The following is a 10,215-nucleotide window of genomic DNA, read 5'->3' on the forward strand; positions in this document are numbered from 1 at the left end:
TAGAACCGGACCACGATCAAACCGATCATTCTTATGATAAAAAAATACGGGTAACGTGGGAATTGTCTCTGGATCAAATACAAAAGGATCCTCATTTCGGAGATCTTGCTTTGAAAATATTTTATATTATAGCCTACCTCTCGCCTGAAGACATTCAAATTGAAGAAATGTTTTCAAGAATAGAGGAGGATATTAAAATAAGAAAAGCAACAGAAATTTTGGACGACTACTCATTAATCAATCTGACTGACGGAAAAATATACGTTCATCGCCTCGTTCAGAAAGTGACAAGACTAAATTTAAAGAATAAAAACGAAGAAGAAAACGTATTGAGAATTGCATTAGATTTATTAAATAACACACGGTTTGAGGAGCACGCGGTGTGTGTCTGGGAATATTCGAGTGAATATCCTCAGCTAATTAAGGACTATTATGATAAATCACAATATGGCAGATTAAGAAACAGCCCATTGAATTTATTGGCAGCGTATCGCGATGACTGCACAACGATAGAAAAAATATGGAAACATAAAAAAAATATTGATGTTAATCAAACAAATTGGCGGGCTGACAAACCTCTTTCTTTAGCAATCCAAAACGGCAATAGGAAAACTGTCGAGTATCTTCTTGAGAAGGGAGCTAATTTAAGAAAGGACTCACTATATATTGCAGCATCCAATGGTCATGACGAAGTAGTTAAATTCCTTCTCAGTAAAGACAAGCGGCTTGCTGATTATAGAGCTTATTATAATGCAACAGCATTAGATGTTGCTGTTCTAAAAGGCCACCTAAAAGTTGTCACTACATTAATGCCAAATATCAACGACGAATTAATGTTTCACGCAAAACTGAGACAAGCGATTATCCAGAAAGACATGACATCGTGTGAAGAGCTTATAAAAGCTGTAAGTGAAAATAATCCCCGATATTTGGAATTGAAATTAGGTAACGAAGAAGAAAGTATTTTACACTTCGCTGCTGCAAACGACAATGTTGAAGTCATGGAACTGCTGATAAAGTCTAAAGTCGATATAGATATTTGTAACAAAAATAACCAGACACCTTTTTATTATGCTATAATTGCAGGAAAAGTAAATGCTATTAAGTTTTTAATAAATAAAAGTGTAAGAACCATTGACAGGTATGGAAAAACTCCACTTCATTACGCAGTGGAGAATGGAAATGAAATGGTCTGTCGTATACTTCTAGAAGAGGGTGCAAATGTCAACGTTGTCGATGGCGAAGGAAATACTCCACTTCATTGGGCAACGAAGAATAAAAATGAAAACATCTGTCGTATACTTATAGAAAAGAGTGCAAATGTCAACGTTGCCGATGGCGAAGCAAATACTCCACTTCATTGGGCAGTGAGGAATACAAATAAAAACATCTTTCTTATACTTATAAAAAAGGGTGCAAATGTCAACGTTGCCGATGGCGAAGGAAAAACTCCACTTCATTGGGCAACGAAGAATAAAAATGTAAACATCTGTCGTATACTTATAGAAAAGGGTGCAAATGTCAACGTTGCCGATGGCGAAGGAAAAACTCCACTTCATTGGGCAGTGAGGAATACAAATAAAAACATCTTTCTTATACTTATAAAAAAGGGTGCAAATGTCAACGTTGCCGATGGCGAAGCAAATACTCCACTTCATTGGGCAGTGAGGAATACAAATAAAAACATCTTTCTTATACTTATAAAAAAGGGTGCAAATGTCAACGTTGCCGATGGCGAAGGAAAAACTCCACTTCATTGGGCAACGAAGAATAAAAATGTAAACATCTGTCGTATACTTATAGAAAAGGGTGCAAATGTCAACGTTGCCGATGGCGAAGGAAAAACTCCACTTCATTGGGCAGTGAGGAATACAAATAAAAACATCTTTCTTATACTTATAAAAAAGGGTGCAAATGTCAACGTTGCCGATGGCGAAGCAAATACTCCACTTCATTGGGCAGTGAGGAATACAAATAAAAACATCTTTCTTATACTTATAAAAAAGGGTGCAAATGTCAACGTTGCCGATGGCGAAGGAAAAACTCCACTTCATTGGGCAACGAAGAATAAAAATGTAAACATCTGTCGTATACTTATAGAAAAGGGTGCAAATGTCAACGTTGCCGATGGCGAAGGAAAAACTCCCTTTCATTGGGCAATGAGGAATGGAAATGAAAACATCTGTCGTATACTTATAGAAAAGAGTGCAAATGTCAACGTTGCCGATGGCGAAGGAAAAACTCCACTTCATTGGGCAGTGAGGAATGCAAATGAAAACATCTGTCGTATACTTATAGAAAAGGGTGCAAATGTCAACGTTGCCGATGGCGAAGGAAATACTCCACTTCATGATGCAGTGGCGAAGGAAAATGAAAACATCTGTCGTATACTTATAGAAAAGGGTGCAAATGTCAACGTTGCCGATGGCGAAGGAAAAACTCCACTTCATGATGCAGTGGCGAAGGAAAATGAAAACATCTGTCGTATACTTATAGAAAAGAGTGCAAATGTCAACGTTGTCGATGGCGAAGGAAATACTCCACTTCATTGGGCAGTGAGGAATGAAAATAAAAACATCTGTCGTATACTTCTAGAAGAGGGTGCAAATGTCAACGTTGTCGATGGCGAAGGAAATACTCCACTTCATTGGGCAACGAAGTATAAAAATGAAAACATCTGTCGTATACTTATAGAAAAGAGTGCAAATGTCAACGTTGTCGATGGCGAAGGAAATACTCCACTTCATTGGGCAACGAAGAATAAAAATGAAAACATCTGTCGTATACTTATAGAAAAGAGTGCAAATGTCAACGTTGCCGATGGCGAAGCAAATACTCCACTTCATTGGGCAGTGAGGAATACAAATAAAAACATCTTTCTTATACTTATAAAAAAGGGTGCAAATGTCAACGTTGCCGATGGCGAAGGAAAAACTCCACTTCATTGGGCAACGAAGAATAAAAATGTAAACATCTGTCGTATACTTATAGAAAAGGGTGCAAATGTCAACGTTGCCGATGGCGAAGGAAAAACTCCACTTCATTGGGCAGTGAGGAATACAAATAAAAACATCTTTCTTATACTTATAAAAAAGGGTGCAAATGTCAACGTTGCCGATGGCGAAGCAAATACTCCACTTCATTGGGCAGTGAGGAATACAAATAAAAACATCTTTCTTATACTTATAAAAAAGGGTGCAAATGTCAACGTTGCCGATGGCGAAGGAAAAACTCCACTTCATTGGGCAACGAAGAATAAAAATGTAAACATCTGTCGTATACTTATAGAAAAGGGTGCAAATGTCAACGTTGCCGATGGCGAAGGAAAAACTCCACTTCATTGGGCAGTGAGGAATACAAATAAAAACATCTTTCTTATACTTATAAAAAAGGGTGCAAATGTCAACGTTGCCGATGGCGAAGCAAATACTCCACTTCATTGGGCAGTGAGGAATACAAATAAAAACATCTTTCTTATACTTATAAAAAAGGGTGCAAATGTCAACGTTGCCGATGGCGAAGGAAAAACTCCACTTCATTGGGCAACGAAGAATAAAAATGTAAACATCTGTCGTATACTTATAGAAAAGGGTGCAAATGTCAACGTTGCCGATGGCGAAGGAAAAACTCCCTTTCATTGGGCAATGAGGAATGGAAATGAAAACATCTGTCGTATACTTATAGAAAAGAGTGCAAATGTCAACGTTGCCGATGGCGAAGGAAAAACTCCACTTCATTGGGCAGTGAGGAATGCAAATGAAAACATCTGTCGTATACTTATAGAAAAGGGTGCAAATGTCAACGTTGCCGATGGCGAAGGAAATACTCCACTTCATGATGCAGTGGCGAAGGAAAATGAAAACATCTGTCGTATACTTATAGAAAAGGGTGCAAATGTCAACGTTGCCGATGGCGAAGGAAAAACTCCACTTCATGATGCAGTGGCGAAGGAAAATGAAAACATCTGTCGTATACTTATAGAAAAGAGTGCAAATGTCAACGTTGTCGATGGCGAAGGAAATACTCCACTTCATTGGGCAGTGAGGAATGAAAATAAAAACATCTGTCGTATACTTCTAGAAGAGGGTGCAAATGTCAACGTTGTCGATGGCGAAGGAAATACTCCACTTCATTGGGCAACGAAGTATAAAAATGAAAACATCTGTCGTATACTTATAGAAAAGAGTGCAAATGTCAACGTTGTCGATGGCGAAGGAAATACTCCACTTCATTGGGCAGTGAGGAATACAAATGAAAACATCTTTCTTATACTTATAGAAAAGGGTGCAAATGTCAACGTTGCCGATGGCAAAGGAAAAACTCCACTTCATTGGGCAGTGTGGAATGAAAATGAAAACATCTGTCGTATACTTGTAGAAAAGAGTGCAAATGTCAACGTTGCCGATGGCGATGGAAGAACTCCACTTCATGATGCAGTGTTGACTGGAAATGAAAACATTTGTCGTATACTTATAGAAAATGGTGCAAATTTCGACGTTGCCGATGGCAAAGGAAATACTCCACTTCATAGGGCAACGAAGAATAAAAATGAAAACATCTGTCGTATACTTGTAGAAAAGAGTGCAAATGTCAACGTTGCCGATGGCGATGGAAGAACTCCACTTCATGATGCAGTTTTGACTGGAAATGAAAACATATGTTGTATACTTATAGAAAATGGTGCAAATTTCGACGTTGCCGATGGCAAAGGAAATACTCCACTTCATTGGGCAACGAAGAATAAAAATGAAAACATCTGTCGTATACTAATAGAAAAGGGTGCAAATGTCAACGTTGTCGATGGCGAAGGAAATACTCCACTTCATTGGGCAGTGGGGAATAGAAATGAAATGGTCTGTCGTATGCTTATAGAAAAGGGTGCAAATGTCAACGTTGCCGATGGCGAAGGAAATACTCCACTTCATTGGGCAGTGGGGAATGGAAATGAAATGGTCTGTCGTATGCTTATAGAAAAGGGTGCAAATGTCAACGTTGCCGATGGCGATGGAAGAACTCCACTTCATGATGCAGTGTTGACTGGAAATGAAAGCATCTGTCGTATACTTATAGAAAATGGTGCAAATTTCGACGTTGCCGATGGCAAAGGAAATACTCCACTTCATTGGGCAACGAAGAATAAAAATGAAAAAATCAGTCGTATACTTATAGAAAAGGGTGCAAATGTCAACGTTGCCGATGGCGATGGAAGAACTCCACTTCATGATGCAGTGTTGACTGGAAATGAAAACATCTGTCGTATACTTATAGAAAATGATGCAAATTTCGACGTTGCCGATGGCAAAGGAAATACTCCACTTCATTGGGCAACGAAGAATAAAAATGAAAACATCTGTCGTATACTTATAGAAAAGGGTGCAAATGTCAACGTTGCCGATGGCGAAGGAAATACTCCACTTCATTGGGCAGTGGGGAATGGAAATGAAATGGTCTGTCGTATGCTTATAGAAAATGGAGCAAATGTCAACGTTGCCGATGGCGATGGAAGGACTCCACTTCATGATGCAGTGTTGACTGGAAATGAAAGCATCTGTCGTATACTTATAGAAAATGATGCAAATTTCGACGTTGCCGATGGCAAAGGAAATACTCCACTTCATTGGGCAACGAAGAATAAAAATGAAAACATCTGTCGTATACTTGTAGAAAAGAGTGCAAATGTCAACGTTGCCGATGGCGATGGAAGAACTCCACTTCATGATGCAGTTTTGACTGGAAATGAAAACATATGTCGTATACTTATAGAAAATGGTGCAAATTTCGACGTTGCCGGTGGCAAAGTAAATACTCCACTTCATTGGGCAACGAAGAATAAAAATGAAAACATCTGTCGTATACTTATAGAAAAGGGTGCAAATGTCAACGTTGCCGATGGCGAAGGAAATACTCTACTTCATTGGGCAGTGGGGAATGGAAATGAAATGGTCTGTCGTATGCTTATAGAAAAGGGTGCAAATGTCAACGTTGCCGATGGCGATGGAAGAACTCCACTTCATGATGCAGTGTTGACTGGAAATGAAAGCATCTGTCGTATACTTATAGAAAATGGTGCAAATTTCGACGTTGCCGATGGCAAAGGAAATACTCCACTTCATTGGGCAACGAAGAATAAAAATGAAAACATCTGTCGTATACTTGTAGAAAAGAGTGCAAATGTCAACGTTGCCGATGGCGATGGAAGAACTCCACTTCATGATGCAGTGTTGACTGGAAATGAAAACATCTGTCGTATACTTATAGAAAATGATGCAAATTTCGACGTTGCCGATGGCAAAGGAAATACTCCACTTCATTGGGCAACGAAGAATAAAAATGAAAACATCTGTCGTATACTTATAGAAAAGGGTGCAAATGTCAACGTTGCCGATGGCGAAGGAAATACTCTACTTCATTGGGCAGTGGGGAATGGAAATGAAATGGTCTGTCGTATGCTTATAGAAAAGGGTGCAAATGTCAACGTTGCCGATGGCGAAGGAAATACTCCACTTCATTGGGCAGTGGGGAATGGAAATGAAATGGTCTGTCGTATGCTTATAGAAAAGGGTGCAAATGTCAACGTTGCCGATGGCGATGGAAGAAATCCACTTCATGATGCAGTGGGGAATGGAAATGAAAGCATCTGTCGTATACTTATAGAAAATGGTGCAAATTTCGACGTTGCGGATGGCAAAGGAAATACTCCACTTCATTGGGCAACGAAGAATAAAAATGAAAACATCTGTCGTATACTTATAGAAAAGGGTGCAAATGTCAACGTTGCCGATGGCGAAGGAAATACTCTACTTCATTGGGCAGTGGGGAATGGAAATGAAATGGTCTGTCGTATGCTTATAGAAAAGGGTGCAAATGTCAACGTTGCCGATGGCGAAGGAAATACTCCACTTCATTGGGCAGTGGGGAATGGAAATGAAATGGTCTGTCGTATGCTTATAGAAAAGGGTGCAAATGTCAACGTTGCCGATGGCGATGGAAGAACTCCACTTCATGATGCAGTGTTGACTGGAAATGAAAACATCTGTCGTATACTTATAGAAAATGATGCAAATTTCGACGTTGCCGATGGCAAAGGAAATACTCCACTTCATTGGGCAACGAAGAATAAAAATGAAAACATCTGTCGTATACTTATAGAAAAGGGTGCAAATGTCAACGTTGCCGATGGCGAAGGAAATACTCCACTTCATTGGGCAGTGGGGAATGGAAATGAAATGGTCTGTCGTATGCTTATAGAAAAGGGTGCAAATGTCAACGTTGCCGATGGCGATGGAAGAAATCCACTTCATGATGCAGTGGGGAATGGAAATGAAAGCATCTGTCGTATACTTATAGAAAATGGTGCAAATTTCGACGTTGCGGATGGCAAAGGAAATACTCCACTTCATTGGGCAACGAAGAATAAAAATGAAAACATCTGTCGTATACTTAAAGAAAAGGGTGCAAATGTCAACGTTGCCGATGGCGAAGGAAATACTCCACTTCATTGGGCAGTGGGGAATGGAAATGAAATGGTCTGTCGTATACTTGTAGAAAAGAGTGCAAATGTCAACGTTGCCGATGGCGATGGAAGAACTCCACTTCATGATGCAGTGTTGACTGGAAATGAAAACATCTGTCGTATACTTATAGAAAATGATGCAAATTTCGACGTTGCCGATGGCAAAGGAAATACTCCACTTCATTGGGCAACGAAGAATAAAAATGAAAACATCTGTCGTATACTTATAGAAAAGGGTGCAAATGTCAACGTTGCCGATGGCGAAGGAAATACTCTACTTCATTGGGCAGTGGGGAATGGAAATGAAATGGTCTGTCGTATGCTTATAGAAAAGGGTGCAAATGTCAACGTTGCCGATGGCGAAGGAAATACTCCACTTCATTGGGCAGTGGGGAATGGAAATGAAATGGTCTGTCGTATGCTTATAGAAAAGGGTGCAAATGTCAACGTTGCCGATGGCGATGGAAGAAATCCACTTCATGATGCAGTGGGGAATGGAAATGAAAGCATCTGTCGTATACTTATAGAAAATGGTGCAAATTTCGACGTTGCGGATGGCAAAGGAAATACTCCACTTCATTGGGCAACGAAGAATAAAAATGAAAACATCTGTCGTATACTTAAAGAAAAGGGTGCAAATGTCAACGTTGCCGATGGCGAAGGAAATACTCCACTTCATTGGGCAGTGGGGAATGGAAATGAAATGGTCTGTCGTATGCTTATAGAAAAGGGTGCAAATGTCAACGTTGCCGATGGCGAAGGAAATACTCCACTTCATTGGGCAGTGGGGAATGGAAATGAAATGGTCTGTCGTATGCTTATAGAAAAGGGTGCAAATGTCAACGTTGCCGATGGCGATGGAAGAGCTCCACTTCATGATGCAGTGTCGACTGGAAATGAAAGCATCTGTCGTATACTTATAGAAAATGGTGCAAATTTCGACGTTGCCGATGGCAAAGGAAGTACTCCACTTCATTGGGCAACGAAGAATAAAAATGAAAACATCTGTCGTATACTTGTAGAAAAGAGTGCAAATGTCAACGTTGCCGATGGCGATGGAAGAACTCCACTTCATGATGCAGTGTTGACTGGAAATGAAAACATCTGTCGTATACTTATAGAAAATGGTGCAAATTTCAACGTTGCCGATGGCAAAGGAAATACTCCACTTCACTGGGCAACGAAGAATAAAAATGAAAACATCTGTCGTATACTTATAGAAAAGGGTGCAAATGTCAACGTTGCCGATGGCGAAGGAAATACTCCACTTCATTGGGCAGTGAGGAATGGAAATGAAATGGTCTGTCGTATGCTTATAGAAAAGGGTGCAAATGTCAACGTTGCCGATGGCGATGGAAATACTCCACTTCATTGGGCAGTGGGGAATGGAAATGAAAACATCTGTCGTATACTTCTAGAAGAGGGTGCAAATGTCAACTTTGCCGATGAAAGAATGAAGAAAAATCTATCCCTCATTATTCTTCAAAAATCGACGCGAACTTGAGAGATAACGAAGGATGCACACCACTGATTTTTACTTTGAAGAATTACTTACAGATTGAACAAGCGTTTATTGAATTAAAAAAAATGGGAAAATTTTGATCGAAAAACATTTATAACCAACGGTTCATTAGCTCGTACATATATATTATACTAGTTTGAGAGAAATCTGCTTGTGTTTGAGCTTATATAACTTATCTGGTCCGTATTTTGATTGTAAGAAATCTATCAGAATCTTATTAGAAAACGGGGCTATCCTAATGTGTCGGATAGCGATGGCCAAATCCCTCTACATTTCGCTGTTCAATGTGGTTCGCCTTTTTTTGTAGAGTCACTTTTACGCCATGGGGGCGACATTAATGCCATCAATTGCCAAGGAAAATCACCACTTGACCTTGCTAATGACTATGGAAATGAGGAAATCATCAAGATTTTTGTAGAAAAAGATTCCCATTTAGATAAAAATAATGGACATGAAAAATGTGGATCAAATTTATTTGAATCGGATTCATCTCAATCAAATTGATTTGAATAAGATTTATCTGAATATTCTCCATTTTATTCTTTATGATTAATTGTATTTTACTGCTTTTTAAATATAATAAAGAATCTAAAGCAATATAAAATCTAAATATTGCGTGCTTGAAAAATGACATATGTACATATCAACTTCGAAATATTTATTATTAATTTTCAGCTCATACCTGATTAAGAACACAACATTAATAATGTTTCTGTTGGTTTGAATTGTTATTTTTTGCTAGTGGATGAATTTATTTGAATTGTTTGAATGAATTTGCTAGTGGAAAATTTAAATAATCGATCCATATTATTATAACATTTAGTTTTCTACTGTACTATTTTTTTTAATTGTACAAATTTTTATTATATGTTTATCGGATTTTAAGTTTGATTTTGATTTAATGGAACGAATATATTTTTAATTTACAATGTTTTTTTATATTATGTAACATATAAAAAACGTAGTATTATACATACTTACACTTATGTACGTATGTATAATACTATGCATGTAAAAAAATGCAAATCTTTTTTATTGTAAGTGAATGTATTTGCCAGCAGTATGGCTCAGTGGTAGCGTGTATGTTTACACCAAATGATTATTGGGTTCGATCCCGCTATACTGCTCGTTAGACTTGGATATTTGTGACTCCAAGTCGATCGTTTCTTATCAGAGTTTG

The 10,215-nt window shown here is 38.6% G+C and overlaps 1 protein-coding gene across 1 annotated transcript in view; it reads left to right on the forward strand.

The window, feature by feature from the left end:
* LOC143910030 (uncharacterized) overlaps window positions 1-9,017 on the forward strand; it is a 49,705-nt gene extending 40,688 nt beyond the window's left edge. Inside the window, exon 6 of the mRNA XM_077428368.1 lies at window positions 1,142-9,017. Within this exon, the coding sequence (XP_077284494.1) occupies window positions 1,142-9,017 (7,876 nt within the window). The remainder of the gene's footprint in view (window positions 1-1,141) is intronic.
* The last annotated feature ends 1,198 nt before the right edge of the window (window positions 9,018-10,215 follow it).

Source organism: Arctopsyche grandis, chromosome 3 (assembly GCF_051622035.1).
Source record: "Arctopsyche grandis isolate Sample6627 chromosome 3, ASM5162203v2, whole genome shotgun sequence".
Taxonomy (NCBI): domain Eukaryota; kingdom Metazoa; phylum Arthropoda; class Insecta; order Trichoptera; family Hydropsychidae; genus Arctopsyche; species Arctopsyche grandis.